The sequence below is a fragment of the Protopterus annectens genome, chromosome 7.part0 (assembly GCF_019279795.1).
Source record: "Protopterus annectens isolate FY-2018-M chromosome 7.part0, PAN1.0, whole genome shotgun sequence".
NCBI classification, from domain to species: Eukaryota; Metazoa; Chordata; order Ceratodontiformes; family Protopteridae; genus Protopterus; species Protopterus annectens.
Genome location: NC_056739.1, coordinates 1,065,249,484 through 1,065,272,351, shown reverse-complemented (window position 1 = coordinate 1,065,272,351; position 22,868 = coordinate 1,065,249,484). Strand labels below are relative to the sequence as shown.

Here is a 22,868-nt window from a genome sequence, read left to right as displayed (position 1 = left end):
CCCCACCTATAAGTAATGTTCCCTACTGAAATCTGATTATGTCTCCCCAAATTTTATTAAGCTACATAACAGTAATTTTGGTGGAATATAAGTACATGCCAGCATAATCCCCTTCCCTTGCCAATAGCTCCTTACTACCACAAATCTACCTTTATTGCTTATCACCCCTTCTATCACTACTGGAGCCCCTGTGGCAATAAGTATAATTAGTCCCCTTTTCCAATTGTCCCTGATATTCTGCTGAATATCTATCCTGAAATCCTTTCCTTGTCAAATTCACATACTCTTTTCTTTACAAATTAGTCTCCTGCCACATTACTATTTGCACTCTGAATTTCTTAATATAATTTAATAATCTTTCCTTCTGTCTATACCTACAAGTCCAATAATGTTCCTAAATAATATGGATAATGTAACTATTACGACATAAAGCCATTTTTCCCACTTACTATACATGAGTTTTTTGAATGTGTATTTCTAATGTTTGTGCTACATGCACACACTATGTTTAGCAGGCCGATCTTTTTATATAGTTATTTTCTCTCATCTCCATTTGAACCTATGTCACATTTTTTAAGACTATTAGTTTAAAACCGTTAAACAAAAAAAAAAAACTGATCACATTTTTAGAATACCTCCATCCCCTGTTAACTTAGAACAAACAAGAAAAAAACTATTTACCTCTTTAAAAATGAAGTTTAACTCTCCAGATAGGAACAATTACCCCAAATCAACAGCTGCATCCACAGGCATTACCTAACCTACAATTAAAATTACGCAAGCTAAAATGCATGTTATAGCCTGTGTTTCCACTTACACTGATTGCTGTCTGTTCTTTGATTATCTATTTTCACCTCCCATGTGTGAAAAACTGCTTGTTTGCTTTCAGAAAACATTAACATTTAGCCCCAAGAAAAAAATTCACTTGGTATTTTTAAATAAAACTAAACTGTACACTGTTCTCTTAAATGTATTAACGTATTTATGCTTTATGCTGCTAGGAAGCCTGCTATCTCTTATCACTTCCCATAACTTCAAACTTTTATTTTCCTGAACTGCTTGCCACTGTACCTTTAAATTTTGTATTTCCTTCATCAAAGAATGCTTAGAACTCTCAAGATTAATTGCTTACACCTGCAGATAGCTTGTCTCCTTGTAAAAGTAGTCAGCAATGAATCTTTTTAAATTTCACGCAGAAGAGAATGTACAAATGCTTTCAGCTGCAGACTTTTTAACTCCCAATAAACATTTGCAAGTGGAAAATATGCAAGCCAATATCTTTGCTGATGCAAAAAACATAGTATTTTTCATGGCTTTCATCAATTTGTCTTATTTTTCAAGCCTACTTGCTTACAAAAAAGATGTTTTATTGTTTAAGCCAAATGCATTACTCTATAAATTCACCAATGTAAAATAAGAGAAAATATCTAAATTCTACATATAATATAATCAGTACACTTTTACATCACACCCCACCCCAGCAGCCAAAGACCATTGCATATTAACATTAAATGTGCTTTTGTCTGTCATTTTTCTCTTGTCATACTGTTAAGCCTATGTTTCTTACAACTAAAATATACATACGTATATAAAAATACTACATATAATATAATCAGTACACTTTTACATCACACCCCACCCCAGCAGCCAAAGATCATTGCATATTAACATTAAATTTGCTTTTGTCTGTCATTTTTCTCTTGTCATACTGTTAAGCCTATGTTTCTTACAACTAAAACGTACTTGTTTACTTTAATATCTTTGCCACATACAACAGTCACTAAAAAGGCTCCCCACTTATTTAAAATACTCCTGACTAAACACTACACAAAACTGCTTTACTATAAACAACACAGACTTTATATCATAAAATGTTTTGTACAAGTACTAATAAAAACGAAAATATGTTTTACTTACAGTTACATTTCCCCCTTTTAGTGTCCTTCTAAACATTAATGACATTAATAAGGTATATCTTTTACACAAGACTGTGGTTCAAGTCCAAGGTACTTCTGATTCTTTTAGTCAACATCTCCATTTTTTCTGTCTATCAAGCATGTTCTTTTGAAGCACTGGAAAAGGTTTCACTGGAAAAGCCTGTCTATGAGCTTTACTGTCAGGAGAAAGAGAAGCAGGGTCCTCTTCTGTTTGTTGGCTCACTTTTTTGTTGGCTAAACTTTTGTATTATCTCCATAGCCTGTTCTGCATGTAAAATGACTTTGATCCTCCGGGAAAAATATTCTGAAGGTATCTGAATATAGCAGCATGAATCTCACACTTGCCGCTCGACATTCCCTGATAACTGGGATAAATGTGCTTATCCTATGCCTGGTGTAGAGTGAGTTATCATTTTTCACAAACACTCTGTTGTCTTCCATTTTGATTATGTTTTCCTTCTACCACAATTTTGTCAGGATCAACTCTTTCTGCAGGTATTAAAGCATCTTTACTAATACAGGTAATGGCTACTTTCTCGTGGCCAGCTTTGGAGCATACACTGGATTTTTCCTTTGAATTAACAAATCTTGCTGTGGAATACATGCTTACCTGTACTTCCATAAAACTAATACCGACTTTCTTCCTCTGTCTCTGGTGCAGCAGAAAATCTCAGGGTTTCTCTGTGCCTTCTGTCTTCGAACTCCACCGTATTTTGAAACAGCTCTTCTAGAGAAGTCTCATACTCAGCCAGCCATTTCTTCATTTTAATCTCTGATTTTTCAATTTTATCAGTTCATCTGAACAGCTAGTTAAAGCTTATTTTATTTTTTTCCTGCCTTTTATTTGACTTAATATACTCCTTCAATATTTCATTTATTTTAATTGTATCTGAGTACTTTTATTTTTAATCTAAATTACTGGAAGCCATCTCTTGTAACAAAGCTGAAACTTGAACTACTTTTTGCTGAGCAGCTGACAGATTCCTCCAGGCAAGTGTTTTCTTTTCACGTTTTCTAGTTTATTTTCTTTCAGGTTCTCTACATTTCTTCTGTGCTAGCATCCAGACAGTATATGTACCAGCCAGTAAATTAATTTTACTGAAGCTGACAATATCTCTGGCTCTTATTGCACAGTTTCTTTTTTCACACAAGGAGATCTGACATTAATCTGTTGATCAGTGTACAGACATCTTGGAAGTCCCTAGGCTCATTTCCTCTTGATCCATTAAAAGTTTTATTCCAACACAGAAAATATCCAAGCACTCATAAGATGAGTGCTTTTGCCTAGATCAAATGGACTTTCTCATATCTACAGGCTCTTTCTGAAGAGTGCACAATTTACTTTGTTCCATCAAGGTTTAATGCAAGACTAGGACACATAATGATCTGCTGATTTGTGGTTGAAAGAGTGTGGGTCTAAGAGAATGTGTAATTGGTATGGTGTAAACATCTTAATTTGCATGGTATTTGTGATTGACCCACATACAGGAGTGTTGCTCAGCCAGGCCATTCTGTAAACTCAGTTTGCATTACTTCTCCCAGAACTTGAAATTATAATACATACTTTTTCACACAGGGAGACCTGACATTAAGCTGTTGATCAGTGTACAGCCATCTTGGAAGTCTTTATGCTCATTTCTTCTTGATCCATTAAAAGTTTTATTCCAACACAGAAAATATCCAAGTACTCATGAGATGATTGCTTTTGCCCAGATCAAAAGGACTTTCTCATATCTACAAAATCTTTCTGAAGACTGCATCAGCTAAGCTCAATTTACTTTATACAGTCAAGGGTTAATGCAAGATTAGGACACATCATGATATGCTGATTTGTGGTGGAAAGGGCGTGGGTCTAAGGGAATTTGTAATTGGTATGGTGGAAACATCTTAATTTGCATGGTATTTGCGACTGACAGGAGTGTTCCTCAGTCAGGTCATTCTGTAAGCTCAGTTTACATTACTTACCCCAGAACTTGAAATTACAATGCATATTTTGCATTAATCCTCACTTTTCTTTATCAAAAGAACACATTTTACAGTTCATTGGTACAGCACTACAACAAAGAATACATGAACTTTGAATTATTCGCATTGCTTGGGTGCAGACGTTGATTATGATTCCATATGTATCATACACCATCTGGCAGTTCATGAAATGGTAACATTTTCTGTTCTCACACCTTTGTATCTGTGGGTCAGGTAAGATCTTTAGTACTACATGCGTGGAATCTATGGCACTAAGTAATACAGGGAGGTGGGCAATGTTCTAGAAGGTATTTATGGTAATAGCTCTCTCCTGTGGTGTATTAGAAAACCGTATATAATCATTCACACATGCAGAAAAATTATGTTGAAGAACTTATTCAGTGTTCTAGAGGTGCTGGACTGTGAAATATCCAGCGTGTCCCTAGTTCTTCCCTGAAACATGTCTGTAGCTAATACAGAAACAGGTCTTATGAAGTTGAGTGTAAGAATACTTGTCGAAAGCGCTAACCATAAAAGTTTAAGAATTACTGTTGCCTGCCTATTTTTTGTTGTAATACAAAAACAGCCATAAATACCTTGGTTTGCAAAAATATCATAAGGCCACTCATTCCTATTGATTCTTTTTGTGGGTGTCACATCAACCAAAGCTCATACAATGTCCTGAGAGCTGTAAAGTGTTCAATGAAATTTTATTGCTGGAATTATAATGTCACCTGCTGATGATAAAGCTTTTGTTGGCAGTGGATGATACCTTATGCATTTTGGTGGGAACTACAGTATGCTGTTGCAACTCCAAGCATTCTCATTATCTGCGACAACATTTTGCCTTATATATACTTCATGACTCTGTTCACCTTAGATTCAGGTGAAGATCATTAAGACTTCATTTTACTACTGCATTTCATTTGCATGTCATTATGCAGCCATTTACATATGTCTTATGTAGTGCATTTGGGCGTACTGCACTGTAGTACAACATGAGACTATGAATCACTACCAGCCTTTTTCAGTCTGAGTGTGGCTACTTCCAGAGCACTGTGTATTACTCAACTTGTCTTTGAATCCCTGATTACCTATAGTCTGTATTCTGTTTGGACGCTGATCATGTGGCATTGTTAATTCATGGAATTCAGTAATATTCTGATTTTGCAGGACTATTTGTTGTTGATAAACTGATCATCCCTTCCACCCCTTCACCCCCACAAAGGTAACCACCATGAAAAACTTCTCCAAAGCTAACTTTGGGTTCCTAAAAAACAGAGGTGGCTATCTTCACGGCCCCCATGCAAATGAAGAATAGTTGTATGACCACCGAATCATACACCAATGCACTGTACAAACATGTACACAAATGCATGGATCTCACCATACCCAATAGAACCAAAACGCTCTCCTCCAAAAAAAAAAAAAGGAAGCCAATCTGGTGGTCCCCTGCCATAAACAAACTCTACAACAGAAGGAGGAAACTAATGTGGAATAAGGTGAAGTCCCAAGACTAGAAAAACTCCCTTATCAGCCTCAACAAAAAGTTGAGATCCCTCATCAAATCCTTTAAAGCTAGCTATGAAAACAGAATTTTAGCAGATAGTAAAGACAACCACAAGGCCTTCTATAGTTATGTAAAGAATCACCACGGCAATACCCAGATTTACTCTGAGCTACTGCACAATGGTACCTCCTATATCGAGCCAACAGATACTGCCAAATCTACTGGCCGACAGATTCAGTGCCAACTTTACCCCTCTCCCCTCCAAAGGATCAATCACAATACTAGTAGATTGCCAGGCACCCAGTATTACTGCTGCACAGGTTAAGGCCAAGAATACAGCTTCTATGGGACCTGACGATATTCCTGACTGTGTTCTACATGAACTACAGAGTGAACTGGCACCTCACCTGTGTGTCCTGTTCAGTCACAGCCTCACCTCAGGCTTTGTCCCTACCAAATGGCGCACTGCTACAGTCACCTCTCTCCACAAAGGAGGAGCGACTACAGACCCCGGGAACTATCGCCCCCATTAGCCTAATGAGTCTGATATGCAAAGGTATGGAAAGCATTATCACAGACCTAATAAACAAGGATATAGCGATTCTCCAAACTCTGGATCCCACACAGTTTGATTTTGTGAGTGGTAGATCATGCCTGCTCAACTTGGTCGACTTCTTTGAATCAGTCACCAGAGCTGTGGATGAAGGCAAGGTGGTTCACACAGTCTACCTTGATCTGGCCAAAGCCTTTGATACCATTCCCTTGTCTGGAATCATAGAAAAACTCACTAAGCTAGGCATCAACCCTTATATCACTAGGTGGGTTGCAAACTGGGTCACAGATAGAACCTACTGTGTGAAAGTAGCTGACTCAAAGTCAGACTGCTGACCAGTCATGACTGGAGTCCCACAGGGTGCAGTCCTGGGTCCCCTCCTGTTTGGTATCTACTTCTCTGAAGTCCAGGCCAACACGAAGGGAGTCTGGCTGACAAAGTTCACAGAAGACTGCAAGTTGGGAGCTATTATTAACTCCCCAAGTGATGTTGACATCCTACAGAATGGCCTCACTCTGACCAACGACTGGTGTCAGAACCAGGGCCTTAAGCTTAATGCCAAAAAATGTGTCGTCACCCCTTTGAGAAAAACCCGATTCCCATGAATTACCACATTGATAGTAGTCCACTGAACACAGAAGGCGTTATAAGAGATCTGGGAAAACAATTTGACAGTAACCTCTCTTTTTATCGCCACATTGCCACTGTGGTCAGAAAGTCTTTCTATGTGGCACATCTCATTACTAAGGGTTTTGCATCTAGGAAGAAAGAAGAAAGAGGTCATTGTCTCCCTCTAGTCTTCCCTCATTAGGCCAATCATCAAGTACAATGCCCCATTTGACATGTACCTCATTAGACAGCTGCAACAACTGGAGAGGCAGCAAAAGTACCTCACAAAGAGGATCCCAGGCCTTAAACACTTGTCTTACATGGACAGACTCAAAAAACTCCAACTATTCTCTGCCTCATATCGCCTAAGTAGAGGCGATCTCTGCTTGACTTACAAAGCCATGTCTGACCCAGCTCTGTTAGAAAAGCTACTTCTAAAGAAATCCCAATCCCACTACATCACACGCTCCAGAGACCTCAACCTCATTACCAGAATCAACAGAACGTACTGGAGGGACAGGTTCATAATCCAGAGACTGCCCATGCTATGGAATAGACTTCCCATACATGTCAAGCAGAGCACCTCACTGACCCTCTTCAAGAGAAATCTTGATGAGTGGATGGGAAATAGAAAATTCACCCCAGGGATAACTCCAGTGGCTCTACTCGACAGAGGCCCTGGAAACTAAGGTCGGGTGGCACAATGTCAGGGTAATCCTATGGCTAGGCTTGTAAAGGCCCCAGGGCCATTAGCCTAGTACATACCTATGAACCTATTACTACCAAGTGATGTGCTATTATCCTATTTATTTATTTTACATTTGTCCACTGGGTTGGTCTTACCAAACACATGACTATTTTCAGGGGTGGCTTAAGGTTCTGCTTACACATATAGGGAACTCTGGACAATAGGACAACATGGAAATTCCTCAGATAAACTTGATGAATGTTGCGATATGAGTAAATTGGAAGATACATAAGTCAGCATGTTTTATATAATACAATTTGACATACAGATGAAGTAACTGAAAGTCAGATATTAGTAAAGCAAATAAATGAGCTAAAGTTGTAAGAACAAAAAAGACTTTGTAAAGAAACTTGTACTTCAAAATTTTTGGACTGATTATTATGGTTTTCCCTTTTCTTTCCGTATTTATTTACTTTTTTAATTTCAGTAAAAATGATTCCTAAATTGACATAAAGCCACTCTTTCACCTGGTAGTATAGTTTTTTGTTGGAGTAATAGCAGAAGAAAACAAGGAGGAGGAGATGAACACAGACCTAAGTGAAGAAACTGTGGAAGTTAACACTCTGGATGAAGCAAGTATTTCTACAAAATAACTGTTGTAACTGGAAAGAATTACGGACTCCTAGGCTGAAAAAAGAAAGCCTTTATGGTTCAGGTTTACTATCATATGTTGGAAGCGAACTCCGTCGACTGCACTTTTGTCGAACATGGAAACTTGAAACCAGTAATTTCAAACACCAAAAGCCAACTTAAGAATGGGTTTTAACATGGGTCGAGATAGGGGAGAGGTTTTTAGTTCGGCAATAACAGTGAACACCTATCTCGACCCATGTTATAGGTTCATAGGTTGATACTAGGCTATCTGCCCTAGGACATTTATAAGCCTAGCCAGAGTGTGTTTGGCTTTCACCACCCTTTTAGACTAGTAGACTGTGCCTTTGAATAGTAGGTCACAGAAGATAGCCCTTTTACGGTTAGTTTATTGTGCCTCTGTCTAGCAGGGACCCAGAAGAGATCACAGGGGTAAACTTACGATCTCCCATCCACTCGTCAAGATTTCTCTTGAAGAGGATTAGTGAGGGGCTCTGCCTAACTTGGACTGGGATTTTGTTCCAGAGTGAGGGGAGCCTCTGGGATATGAATCTGTCCCTCCAGCATGTCCTATTTATTTCTGTGCTGAGGTTTAAGTCCCTGGAGCGTGTAGCTCTAAGGGATTTGGATTTCCTGAGGTGGAGCATGTCCATTAATTCTGGGTTGGACATGGCTTTATATGTCAGGCACAGATCGCCTCTGAGTAGGCGGTAAGCAACTGAGAAGAGCTGGAGTTTCTTTAGCCGAACTGCATAGGGCACCTGTTTGGGTCCCTTGATCCTCTTGGTGAGGTACTTTTGGGGTCTTTCCAGTTGCTGCAGGTGTCTGGTAAGGTACATCCCAAATGGGGCATTGTATTCAATTATGGGCCTAATGAGTGATGAGTAGAGGGGCACAATGACCTCTCTTGATCTAGATGTGAAACCTTTCGTGATAAGGTGGGCTATATAGAAGATCTTTCTAACCACTTTGGCAACGTGATTGTCAAAGGAGAGATTACTATCTACTTGGGTCCCCAAATCCCTGATTACTTCTTCCGTACTTAATGGATTACCTCCTATGTGGTAATTTGTGGGCACTTTGTTTTTCCCAAAGGGGATGACTATGCATTTTTTGGCATTTAGCTTTAGGCCATGGCTCTGGCACCAGTTATCCATCTTTGTGAGACCCTTTTGGAGGATGCTTGTGTCAGCCAGACAGTCGATTATGGCACCCAGTTTGCAGTCATCTGTGAACTTGGTCAGCCATAGTCCTCCCGTGTTAGTTTGTACCTCAGAGAAATATATACCGAACAAGAGAGGTCCCAGGACTGAGCCTTGTGGGACGCCACTTGTAACTGGTTTAGAGTCTGACATGGCACCTGCAATTCTGATCATGTGGGTTCTATCCCTGAGCCAGTTTGCAACCCATCTTGTGACATATGGGTTGATATTTAAGCTGGCGAGCTTATTTATGATGCCCGAGTGGAGTATTGTGTCGAAGGCTTTTGCGACGTCCAGGTAGGCTGTGTGGACTACCTTCGCTTCGTCTATGGCCCTGGTAACTGTTTCAAAGAAGTCGACCAGGTTCAAGAGGCAAGATCTGCCCTTAACAAAGCCGAATTGGGTGGGATCCAGTGTCTGGAGGTTCCCAATGTCTTTGTTTATGAGTTCCATGATGATACGCTCCATAGCTTTGCAGACCAGGCTAGTCAGGCTTATAGGGCGATAGTTTCCGGGGTCCATTGTGGCCCCTCCTTTGTGGAGCGGGACCACTGTTGCTGTACGCCATTCCTTGGGTACATACCCTGTAGTAAGGCTGAGATTGAACAGTGACTTTATGTGAGGGTTAAGTTCTTCTTGAAGCTCGTGTAAGACGCAGCCCGGGACACTGTCCGGTCCCACTGATGCTGTGTTTTTTGCTTTGGAGAGGGCAGCTCTCACCTGTTTATCTGTGATGTCAGGGAGGCTACACTCTGTTGGGATGGACATTTGCTCTTTTGGGGGGATGGGGGGAGAAATTTGCACTGAACCTGTCTGCCAGGATGTTGGCAATGTCTGTGGGGTCAGTGTATTTTTTGTCATTTTGCACTAACTCAGAGCATATCTGGGAGTTGCCACCCAGGTTCCTGACATAACTAAAGAAGGACTTGTGATTGTCTTTAGTGTCTTGTGCAATTTTTCTTTCGAAGCTGGCCTTAGATGATTTAATGAGGGATCATAGCTTCTTGCTAGTACTGATCAGAGATGCCTTCCCTTTTTGGGATTTTGCTCTATCATGTAGTAGCTTCCTCCTTTTGTTGCATAGCTTATTTATGGCCGGGGTCCACCAGACAGGTCTCCTGCCTTTGGAGGAGTGAGTCTTGGTTTTATATGGGATAGCACGATCCATGCATTCCTGTAGGTGTCCATAGAATGCGTTTGTAAAGGATTCTGCGGTTTGAGCCGTATTTTCCACTGGCCCGGGGGCTTTGAAGGATACCACCTCGGTTTTGAGAAGTGTGAAGTTTGCTTTTGAGAAGTTCTTCATCGTGGTTACCTTGGCTGGGGGTTGGGACAGGATATGGATGTCCAGTGAGATTAATTTATGGTCTGACCTTACCATTGAGGGGTATACCTCTGGTGTGGAACATAGAGTCCCCATGTTGGTGATGACCAGGTCCAGTATGTTTTCCCCTCTTGTGGGGGTGGTGACCAGTTGTTCCATAGCATTTGAGTTTATAAATTCTAGGAACCATTGGGCGAAAGTGTGTGGGCTTGAGTAGTTTTCCCAGTCAATGTTTGGGTAGTTGAAGTCACCCAATATAATGGTGTTTGGAGAGACCTTCATATTCTCCAGTGTTCTCAGGAAAGCCGAGTGGGGTTCCTGAGTTTGGGAGGGTGGTCTGTAGCAGGCTACAAACTGAAAGGCAGTTTTGCCCACTGTTAGTTGCACATGGATGGTCTCCGATGCTTCGTGCAGTGCTACTAACCTGGAGGTGTGGGTATCTTTTATGTATATGGATACTCCCCCTCCTTTTGTGGTTCGGTCCGAGTTTTGTGGCCGAAAAGCATGGTATGAAGTATAACCTGGTAGTGCTGGGGTGCTTTTGGGAGCCTTGAACCAGGTTTCTGTTACTGCACAGATATCGATATTCTCCATATTGAGGAGAGCCTTGAGTGCGTGCATTTTGAGGTTTAGACTTCTGGCGTTGAGCAGCATTACCCTTGGTTTTTTTTTCTTTGTATTGTCTATAGAGGTGGGTTTGTCTTTTGAGCCTTGCCTAAAAAAGGCACTATGGGGGTGGCAAGAGCCTTAGCCAGTATTCGAAAGCCCAGGGAAGACAGGTGCAAGCCATCCCTAGCGAAGCAACGTGGCTTGTCGAGCATGTCATCCCAGGCTGACAGACACTGGATCCCCTTTGAGTGACACCAATACTTTATCCAATTGTTAAAATTTATCATTTTTGTCTTTATACTGTGGCATCATTCTTGGTGAGGGTAATATGCTACTCAAGGTCAGGGTCATACCGGCCTGGGCTACATGATCAGAGAGCACCTCTATGTCTCTTTTAATGTAGTCCAGGGAGGTACGTCTCAGGCTATTCACACCAGCATGGACAATGACAGAGTCATATTTGTACTTGCTTTGGAGTGACTTGAGTGCATGTGTTATGTGGCGGATCCTGGCACCTGACAGACAGCTTACAGTGACCTTCTCCTTGTTCAGCCTGGTAAGTGGGACGTCAGTGTGTCTGACAATAGAATCTCCTATTACAAGTGTATTTGGTGTGTTGTTTAGCCTTAAGGGCTGTGACTGTGTGGCACACTGACTTTGTGAACTATGTGATACGTGGGTATTGTTGTGGGGTAGCAGTTGTTTGGGTGTCTGCTTTGGAGGTCTCTGCTGCTTATGCAGATTTTTATTTAGAGCCTTTGAGTATGTTTTTGTGTGTTTATGTGTTTGGTTTGCTGTTGCTATAGGTCTATGTGAGACTGGATTTGTGGTGTGTGTGGTTACTTTCTCCTCCTGATTGACTGTGCCAGTCATGGGTCGAGAGAGCTCAGCCTCCAATTTGGCTATATAGTTGCATCTCTCACATATATTTGAGTTTGTTGGGAGGAGGAGAGGGTTGTCTGTGTACATAAGGCAGTTGTAACCTTGCCTCAAAATTCCCATATTCACCAGCTGGACTGGAGAGTACACATGGAACTGACCTTTGGACATGTCAGGATATTATGATGAAATACTTTTTGACTGGTCAAAAAAGGTTCACTTAGGGTGTTAAGAGTTTAAAAGAGTATAAGAGGGGTTTAGTGCTTAAGTTTGTTGGCGTTTTGCTTATAAGATTACTTATAAGTGCAAGTGTAAGGCTTTAAAATGAAAATAGAGTGCTTCCTTTGAGATTTAGATCAGTTCCAAGGGAAAAAGTTAAAACCATTCCTAGGCATTGCTTTTGGTGTTTGACATTGCCGGTTTTGAATTTCCGTGTTCGACAAAAGTGCAGTCGACGGAGTTTGCTTCGAACATATGATAGTAAACCATGTTCAATATTGATGAAAAAATTGTTGATGGGCTTGACTTTTCTGCTGATCTTGATAAAACTCTGCAATTCAGCACTTTGGTGCAAAAGTTCAGCCTAACCAGCAAGATGCACTCAAATACTCCATGGGCATGCTGATTAAGAACTCTGGCTGATATGGGGACTGCTCAGCACCAGTGAGGTGATGTAATGATCCAGAAGCATCTGATGATGTGTGTAGAAGCTTTAAAAAATACTGAGAGCAAGATAGTGAATGTGACTTATACTCACACTGAAGAGATATCTTAGTTTCTATTAAGATTTTATATGTCTGACAACTTAGGGAAGGTGGGAGTTCCAAAGACAGATATAAGTTTTGGTCTCAAGTAATTGAATCTTTAACTATTAGACACTACTTATTAGATCATTCTGTTTTCAATGAAATCTATGACTTAAACTTGAAAATGGAAGAGGCATTTTCAACTGTTTGGGCTAATTTTAGGAGAAGGAAAATCAATGTTCCATAGCCAAATTTGTAACCTATGATTTTCATTTAGACAGAAAAATGAAAGTCCAAATCTGGAACAGGATTTTTTTAAGTGAACAGGATGTCAGGACCAAATTACTGAACTACAGTCAAACCACTGTAAAAGATTTAAACCAGTCTATGTATCTAGACTATTAGGTGGGATTAACTTTTTAAACAATATTTGCTGTGTACTACAGCAAGCAGCACAGTTAAAAAAAAACTACTCATGGATGTGACTGGGATGGAGGCTTCAATTCCTCCCCTGAGGATGTCAAAAATGTGGGGAGAGGAAGTGAGCTTTAACAGATAAGAGTCTTTGTCTTGGTGTCTAAAAGGATTTTTATTTTCATAAGGACACTTACAAACCAGGACTTGAAGCCGTGGTGGTGCAGCGGTAGCGTTGTCGCCTCACAGCAAGACGTTCTCCCATTCGATTCTCGGCTGGAGTGCCTACTGTGTGGAGTCTGCATGTCCTCCCCATGGTCGAGTGGCATTCGAAAGATATGCATAAATGGACGTGCCTTCATTGAAGGTTGGGTGTCGAGCTGGCACCTCATCACCATAAAAATCTACTGCCAATCATTAGCGGACCGGAGTTCCGCTGTGGCGACCCCTAACCGGGAAAAGCCAAAAGAAGAACAACAACTTACAAACCAGGACTTACTACTGTTTTATTTAATTTTTGTGGTTTGCTAAGCATGCAATATATGAAAAAAAGGAAGTGTTTCAACAGCTGTGATTTTTGTTTATATAAAATGGAGGAAAATGCATTACAGGAAAAGGAAGTGTTAACTTATTTGACTAGGTTGTGGAGGGATAACTTAGAAATGAAACACAGGTGTTATGTTTGGATTACCTGGTGAAAGTGGTTGAAAGTTAAACTATCACAAGGATATAAAAGGAGACATAATGTCACTTAATTAGGGACAATGATGACAAATAAAAAGACTGACAGAACTTAATGGAATTTATAGAGACCTGTTAAAAAGTGAGTGTAAAGCAAGAAATTATTCATGGAATATCAACTATGAATAAACAAATGGTCTCTTAAAGAATAACATAATACAAATAGGAGACAATGAAATATCCCCTTTGCGAGTTCTGTATAAAAAGTCAGAACAACACATGGAGGACTTTCATCTACTTCAGGTAATATTGTTAAAATCTTTATCAGATAAGCTTCAGTGCCATTATTTTTGTTAACACATTTAGAAAATAAAATGGTGTAGATGACAGAGTTTTTAGAACAAAATGTTGAGGCACGATCCTTACACTTAAAGAATTAAAATTAGTAATCTATTACAAAATCAACCCCACGGAAGGATTAAGTTTCATACTGTTATTAACTTCTAAAGCACTGGCAATTGAAACTGCTGTTACTATTTAGAAATGAGCCTATTTAGAAACATGCCCATACATGTCAAGCAGAGCACCTCTTTGGCCCACTTTAAAAGGAACCTTGATGATTGGGTGGGAGATAGGAAATTCACCCCAGGGATCACGTCAGTCGCCCTGCTAGACAAGGGTCCAGGGAAGTAAATACTGTGGGAAGAAATAGCTAGGGAACTGTTATGGCTAGGCTTGTATAGGCCCTAGGGCCGACAACCTAGTACCAACCTATGAGTGGTGCATTAATGAAACAATCCTGTACTTTATACTAGGGATATCAGAATCTTATAGAAAGGACATCAAAGGAAATTTGGGGTAACTGTAACAATAAACTGATAGCCAAAATGCCACAAAATGTAACTTCATCAAGCATTAAAAAAATTAATGCAGAAGAAAGAAAATTAACAACAAAACAATGAATAATGTAATTACTACACTTGATTAAGAAACTGATTGATTTGTGCACTATACACTTATAAACTGAATATATCCTATGAGTTACAATGTAGTTTTACTAGTGCACAAATGAAAGAATAGATAGCTGCTTTAAGTATGCAACACTGATCTGTCAGTTATCTGGTTTATGTGATCATTATTTCAGGATTTTTCAATGATATGCAGATCATGTGACATCACTAGCTAAATTTATTTTTTATAAAATGATCACATACTTTTCTCCTGGATGATCAGATCCATGGATAATGTAATACTGGTGACTAAATATGTTAAACTGATAAATTAATCTGTGTTAAATGAACAGTAGACAACTAAATTACTTCTTTAAGAGATCTGATAAAGTTCAGACTGTTTAATTATACTGGAGGAATACAAAAAGTGGCACTCTTTTCATTAATTGCCTCATTTCAGAAATAATGTAAATTTAATTAAATAAGTTACTGGAAGATCTGCATATGAACTTAATTAAGTTTTTTGTGGCTTTATAGCTTACTGCAATGAATAAAATCTTTATGCTGCCAGTATTCTTGATCTATAAAATATTGAACTTTTATTTACAGAATTATCACTACTGTTAAATTTTGAGCTCATTAAATGTGCTGATATGTTGAGAAGAATTAAATGTTACTTGGGGTTATTTTCCAGTTATAAATGTACTACTTTCTGTGAACAATTATATATATTAATTAAATAAACAAGCAAACAAACAAACAACAAAAAAAGCATCTTACCAACTGGGCGCCCAGTGTAAATGTCAATAACAAAGCCAGGAATTCTACTTCCACAAAGCTCTGCAAATGCATCTGAAAAAAATCAAAAACAGTGATTGCATTACCGTGAAACAACATTTGTTTTTCACTGTTAAGAGCTACAAACATGTCAGAAATACTGCACATCTTCGACTTGATCTTTTTTGGATTCATGTCAGAAAATACATCCACATCACTTCACTAGGATTTATTTGGTAGTCCTATGATATATTTGCTGCAAATTTAAGATTGTTTTAACTTTACATTCGGTTCCCTGCAATGGAAGATATTATAGACATAAACCAGATTAAAATATGTATTAGAAAAGGTAGTAGCCAATTCAAATGAAGAACATTTGATCAAATCAATTTAATATGGGTGGTTTACCAAAAAAGGGACATTTCAACTTTTCTATGGGTTGCAATATGCAAGTATTTCTTCTTATATCCAAGACACAGTAAACCCACAAACTGTTACAATAACAGTGGTATACAGTGGAAAAATCCCCTTGCATGGGGAAAAGTGGGCAGCACGTTTTCCTGGAAAAGTACATATTTTCTCACATTTGGCTGAATCATTAAGCTTTTTTTTTTTAATCAAAAGTCCATTCTGGTAAATGAAATTCAACAACCTACATCTATTTAAATAATAATGTCAAATGTTGGAAATAAGATAATGTTTTATAACAGATTACAACTGTCTTTGGTGTTACTCTGACAAAGAACAAACAGCAAACACATTGATCCTATTACATTTGCTACAAAACTCTCAGAATGACATGTAAGAAGGACTTCCAAGATGGCTGAACAGTGATCAATAGCTTCATTTCAATTCTCCTGTTGTGAAAAAAGAAACTGAGAAATAACAGCCAGTAACAATATCAGGTTGAGTAAAAATCATTTACTGGCTAGTAAGTCCACTGCATGGATGCAGCAAAGAAGAAATTTAAAAACCTGAAAGAAAATCAACCAGAAAAGGTGAAGAGAAAACAATGGCTGAGAAGAGTCCTGTAGTTGTTCAGAAAAAAATCAGTTCAAGTTCCAGCTTTGGTACAACAGATGGATTCCAGTAATTTAGAGGGAAAATAAATCAAATGTACTCAGATGTGATTAAAATAAATGAAACAATGAAGGAGTATATCACCTCAAAAAACAAAAGAATGAAAAAAGAATAGAAAAAGTTTTAACTTGCTATTCAGGTGAACTGATAAAAGATAAAACTCCATAAAATCAGATCATGAAATGTAGAAAAGGTGGGCTGAGTATGGGAATTCTCAATGGTAGTGTTAGAAGACTGAATGAGCAGAGAAAACCTGATATTTTCTGCTGTACCAGAGAAAATGGTAGGAACAGACTGTATTAATTTATGAAAGCACAAATAAGCAACTGGACTGGTATTCCACAGCGGGATTTGTTAGTAGAAAGAGCACATCGAGTATATATCCAAACTTGGTCAAGAGATATTAGCCAAGACCTGTATTAGTAAAGATGCAATCATGCCAGCAGAAAGAGTTGATCCTGAGAAAATGTGGCAGAAGGGAAACGTATTAAAACTTGGAGAAAGTACATTGTTTGCAGAAAAAAAGATTATTCACTATACACCACGCACAAGAGAAACAATTTTTTTCCCAGTAGTCACGGAATGTTGAGAGGCAGATGTGAGATTCAAGTTGTTGTATTCAGCTGTATGCAGAATATTTTTTTCTGGAGTATCAGACATTTTTGATGCAGAGCAGGCAAAGGAGGAAATAAAATAGTTTATCCAACAAAAAGTGAGCCAGAAAACAGAAGGGGCTCTGCTTCTCATGCTTATGACAATAACGCTCATAGACAGAGTCTTTGCTAGTGAAACCTTTTCCACTGTTCAAAAGGAAAATGCTGGAGAGACAGAAAAAAAAAAACACATGCATTGAAATCAGGAGTACTTTGGACTTGAACCAAAGTCTAGTGTTTGGAAATGGAGATGAACAGGAAGAAGATCAGCAACAAAGAAATTAGTCAATAAATAGGAGACCAGTCGCATCAATCACATTTGTGAAATATGGCTTTGCAAGAAAATGTGGCTGAGAAAGGCAAGACTTTTGTTTACTGTGTTAAACTTGTCGGTAGACTGCACACACCCCACTTTATATCATTAATGTTTACAATGTAAATAAAAGGGAAAAAGTGAATGCAGGTAAAACAATATTTGTTCTTATTAGTATTTTTATAAAGCAATTCATGACAAAAACTGCATGTTATACAAAGTTAAGGAATTTTTCAAAGTGTGCAATCAGGGATATTTTAAATATTGGGGAACTCATTTCATTGACTGCAGTATAGTACTTTTTTATTTGTAAGAAACATAGGCTTTACAGGGTAACAAGAGAAGAAAAGGTGAACAAAAGTATGTTTAATGTTAATATGCTGTGATATTGAATTACTGGGATTGGGGTGTATAAAAGTGCAAATATCACACCATATGTAGAATTAATATATTTTCTATTATTTTAACATACCCTTATCTCAAGCTATAAATATGTGTTTTTGTACACAGGTAAGCTTGGAAAATAAGACAAAATGATGAAACCTATGAGAATGCAAAGTTTCTTACATCTGCAAAAGTATTAGTTTATTTTTTATTATTAGCAAAAGTAAAGTAGAAGTTCAGATGTCTGCATCTGAAGGCAGTTGTACACACTGTTCTGAGAGAAATAAAAAAAGATTACTTCATGTATCTGCAAAGTTGTTAGCTGTTTTTCTTTTCTCATTGCTGACTGCTTTTACATGGCTATGAGATGTCTGCAAAGGCAATCAAATAATCTTGAGAGTTCTGAGCATTCTTTGCTGAGGGAAATGAAAAATTTAAAGGTACGGTGGCAAGCAGTTCAGTAAACAATAAAATTTGAAATGATGGGATGGTCATAAGAGATAGCAGCCTCCCTATCATCCTTAATACATTTAATTGAACAGTGTACAATTTAGTTTTATTAAAATATATCCAGTGCATCTTTTGTTAAGGCTAAACATTAATGCTTTCTGAAAGCATATAAGTTGTTTTTCACATCTGGAAGGGAAAGAGAGATAATAAAAGGAAATACAGCAATCAATGTAAGTGGGAACACAGATTGTAAAAGGGTGCGTCAGCATGGATAATCTTAATTTTAGGTTAGGTAATGTGTGTGGGTGCAGCTGTTGATTTGGGGCAAATGTTCCTATCTGGTGGGTTACATTTTCTGAAAATGTACATAATTTTTTGTGTTTGTTCTCTAAGTTAATAGGGGATGGAGGTGCTCTGAAAATGTCTTCAGTTGTTTTGTTTGAGGGTTTTATTAAAACAAAAAGTCTTGAAAAATGTAACATGGGTTCAAATGGAGTTGAGAAGAAACAACTGTATAAAAGATCACCCTGGCAAATATTACTGCGTGCATGTAACACAAATGTTGGAAATGCACATTCAAAAGAATGTTATGTATAATATCTGGGAGAAATAGCCTTTTATCATAATGGTTATGCTATCCATGTTCTCTTAGAACATGAATGACCTTATAGGCATAGACAAAATGGAAAGAGTGTTGAATTATATTAAGAAATGTAGTGTTCAAATAGCAATAATGTGAGAGATGCATCTGGAAAAAAATGTACATGTGAATTTTCCAAAGAAAGAATTTCAGGCTGGATATTATGCAGATTTCAGGATGCATATTCAGCAGAATACGAGGGACAAAGGGAAAGGGGAGTAATAACACTGACTGCCAGAGGGGCTGCAATAGAAATAAAAGAGGAAAAAAATAATGGCAGAGTTGTGGTAGTAAGGGGATGTTGGCAAACAAGGAGGAATACACTGTCATGTATTTATATTCCACCAAAAACTGCTATTATGGAGTTTAAGAACATATGAGGAGAAATAACAATCTTTCAGCAGGAAACATTACTTATAGGTGGTGACTGGAATTTGATTTGCAATAGTGAGGATGTATCGGGGGACCTAGAAGAGAATAAAAAAAGGGTAGATTTCTGAAGAAATTTATCAAAATATTTTGCATGGGAGAAGTTAATTCAGTAATAGGAACTCGGAGAGAATTTTCATATTATTCCTCAAGGTACAATAACTAGGCTAGACTACACAGAAATTATATTTCAAAGGAACATGAGCATTTAATTGAAAGCTTCAACACACATCCAGTAACTATTTCAGATCATGTGTCAGTAACAACTAAGATAAAAATGCAGGGTAATAAAGTAAAAATGACATGCTGGAACTTTTCCACCTACGTGTTAAAAAGGGGGGATTTAAAGAACAGGTAGTGGAAATTACTCTAGAGTAATTAGGGAAGAGAGAAAGTTTTCAAAAGTTATAGCTAGTGAGTGGAATAAAATGAAAGTGAAGTTTAAAATAGGGTAGAAATAAAAGGAAAACATATATAGTTAAGAAGTAATATGAACTATTCAGAAGGGCTGACAAAGGATAAAGTATTACAAAATAAGGGGAATCTCATAGAACAAGGAGGTGCAACTACAGAGTGCTATAGAGAAAGTAAGGGAGTATTTGGAAAATATACACACGTTTGGAAAGATTGCCCTTAAATAAATTATTTTTGATAACAGCTCCACAGCACAAAAACGTTTAGCACAATGACTTAGGCAACATAAAGTTGAAAGGGCTGTAGCCAAAGATAGGATACCTATTACAAGAAAAATAATCACAGAGATCTAGAGGAGGTATATGAGATATTTTGGAAATTTATGAACATTTCTATAAAGCAGATAAATGTGGAAATCAAGAAAGAACACAAATGGAAATATTTATGGAAGAATTAATTATGCCAAGGTTGAAGGTACATGAGGCTCAGCAATTAACACTTTCCACACCACTTTGCCTAGTATAACTGAAGTATCTGAATATAATATTTACCCAAAAATTCATTAAACACATGTCAAGGCTTAGGTATGCTATGAACATTTCAGGCCAGTATTAGAATGTATTCTTTAACAAAACATTTATTTCCATACATTGCTCCATATTTTACATGATTTCCAAGCTTCATTAGGTTTTGTCTTCTTACGTATTACATAAAGTTTATGATGTCATAACCCAGTGGCAGCTCTTCTTAATTCCTTTTTAATTTATAACAAAAGGGGCAATTATGTGACATACTTTAAGAGTATTATAAACTCATCACCTTAAAAGTAGTTTCCATAGTAAAAATTAATCTCAGACTAATCATTAATAAAAATTAAACTCACAAGCTATAGCATTTTTATGTTTCTGCAACAGTGCTATCTACAAAGCAGTCCACAGTCCCCTAGAAAACCGTCAAGTAGCTACATACATCACCATGGACATCAGTCACTGTATTACTAAGAACCCAATCAATAATGCCACAAATTAAAGATTCCTTTTTGATGGATACAATGACAATCCTAAAAAAGACAATTTGTTTAAAATGTACAATTCTGCTTCAAATCATTTAATGTTGAAATGCGCAATAAACAGTAATATATTTTTTGTAAAAGCATAATATATCTTATTTAATGCAGACTAAATTTAGCCCATGAGATGTTGATGGTAGTTTTTATACCCCAAGGAAACTTCAGGAGATTTTTTTTACAGGTAGACAGCAAATGCTGGAAGTCAGATTGAAAAGAGAGGGGAATTTGAGAACATCTGTTTTGGGAATGCAATGGATAGGTAGAGTTTAGAAATTCCCTAAAGGGTACTTTCTCAGAAATGTTGTGGCAGCAAGTTAAGGAAATTATTGTTTTAAGCTGGGATATCGAAACTGAATTGTTTAGGTAAAGGAGGTGCTAGTAAGTTTAATTTTGATGGCTTCCAAAAAAAAGCAATTACTAGCAAATGGAAATCAAAAACGAAACGATCTGTAACAATAATTGAATGCTGTAAAACAGATAAAAAACTAGAGGTAGGAACTTTTGACAAGGGGAAGATCAAACAACAGAGAAATAAATGGAATATATGGAAACAATGCATATAGTATAATGTTCAAAAGGAAGAGTGATAGTTCATGGAAGACAGGACATGAGCAATGTTAAACTGAATAATAATTGCTAAGAAACAAATAATATGTGTACAATGCATGACAAGAAAAAAATGTTGCAACCCTTTGTTTTCTCTTTTGGAAGTGAATGTGTACTCATGTCACTGTAATATATGATGCTAATGAAGATGTTAAGAAAAAAAAAGAAAATTCTGATGGCACATAAAAGCCTAGGAGAATAATATTTTATGATCCCAGTGTAAAGCAAAGTGAAAAAAAAATAATTTACAATGATCAAGCAAAATATTTAATAAAATGACACTACCTTCAACATCCTCCCTGAATAATTATAATCTCTAAAGAAGTCTCTGACAAAGACACTCCCCAGGATTCACGAAGCCTCCGTGTAAGAGTTATAACTCTTACACGGAGGCTGCAGTTAAACGGAGTGATGTCAGCATGCTCTGCATATTCATGAGAGCATGCTGAATCACACCTAAGTCGAACACGGTCCGTGTAAGACAGTAGGGGGCGTGTCCGTAGGCTGAGCCCTGCAAGCGGACACGCCCCCAGAAGTGTAAAAGTGCCCAAAGTAGACACCCACAACAGAGTCCACGGAAATGTGAATAAACACAACACAACACATGCCCCTACAGACTATTAAACATAAAACAATCTAAATGAACATATATATTTTTTTAATTGTAAAGATGTTTACCCGTGAGTGCGCTCGTTTGCGCGGGTGTGCCCGTAGCGCAGCTACAGTTAGCAGTCAATGGGAAAGCATATAATAACTAAATATGCAAAATAAGCCAGGAAGCAATAGAGTAGCGGTAGAGATGCCGGCTGCAGAGCAGGCATTCATGGTTCGAGCCCCCACAACACAAATTTTTTTTTTTGCAAAATAAGCAGGAAACAAGTCCCTGACACATATGTACACATAAAACCAGAATATATGTAAAATGCAATGAAATATCCCATTTATATTGAATAAATGTGAGCTAAGAAATGAATATAAACTGCCAGATGTGCCCATAGCTGAGCTACAGTACAACAGAGTGAGTGTATGTGCCCGTAGATAAGCATTGGTTTAACTGGTGCAAAATGAGTGCCCGTAGCTGAGCAGTGGTTTACCATGCTAAATATATGTGCCCCTAACTGAGCTGAGCGGAATATGCGTGCCGATAGCCAAATGAGGCTTAAACCAGCGTACCCCGTTTGCGCGGAGCTGCGCACCGCGCAAACAAGCTAACCGACGGGCAACGTTGAGCAAGCCGTATCAAAACTGCCTTTACACAGACACACCCCTCAACATGTCTAGACAGTCATGAAAAATAAAAAGCAGTGGCCAGGTTTGAACCCAGGATACTATACA

At 38.0% G+C, this 22,868-nt stretch overlaps 1 protein-coding gene across 3 annotated transcripts in view; it reads right to left on the bottom strand.

Moving 5' to 3' along the window:
* The window catches only part of FBN1 (fibrillin 1), a 4,097,759-nt gene that overhangs the window by 1,143,445 nt on the left and 2,931,446 nt on the right, over positions 1-22,868 (bottom strand). For all 3 annotated transcript variants that reach the window (XM_044077620.1, XM_044077621.1, XM_044077622.1), the window contains exon 43: positions 15,499-15,570. In XM_044077620.1, coding sequence (XP_043933555.1) covers positions 15,499-15,570 — 72 coding nt within the window. The remainder of the gene's footprint in view (positions 1-15,498; positions 15,571-22,868) is intronic.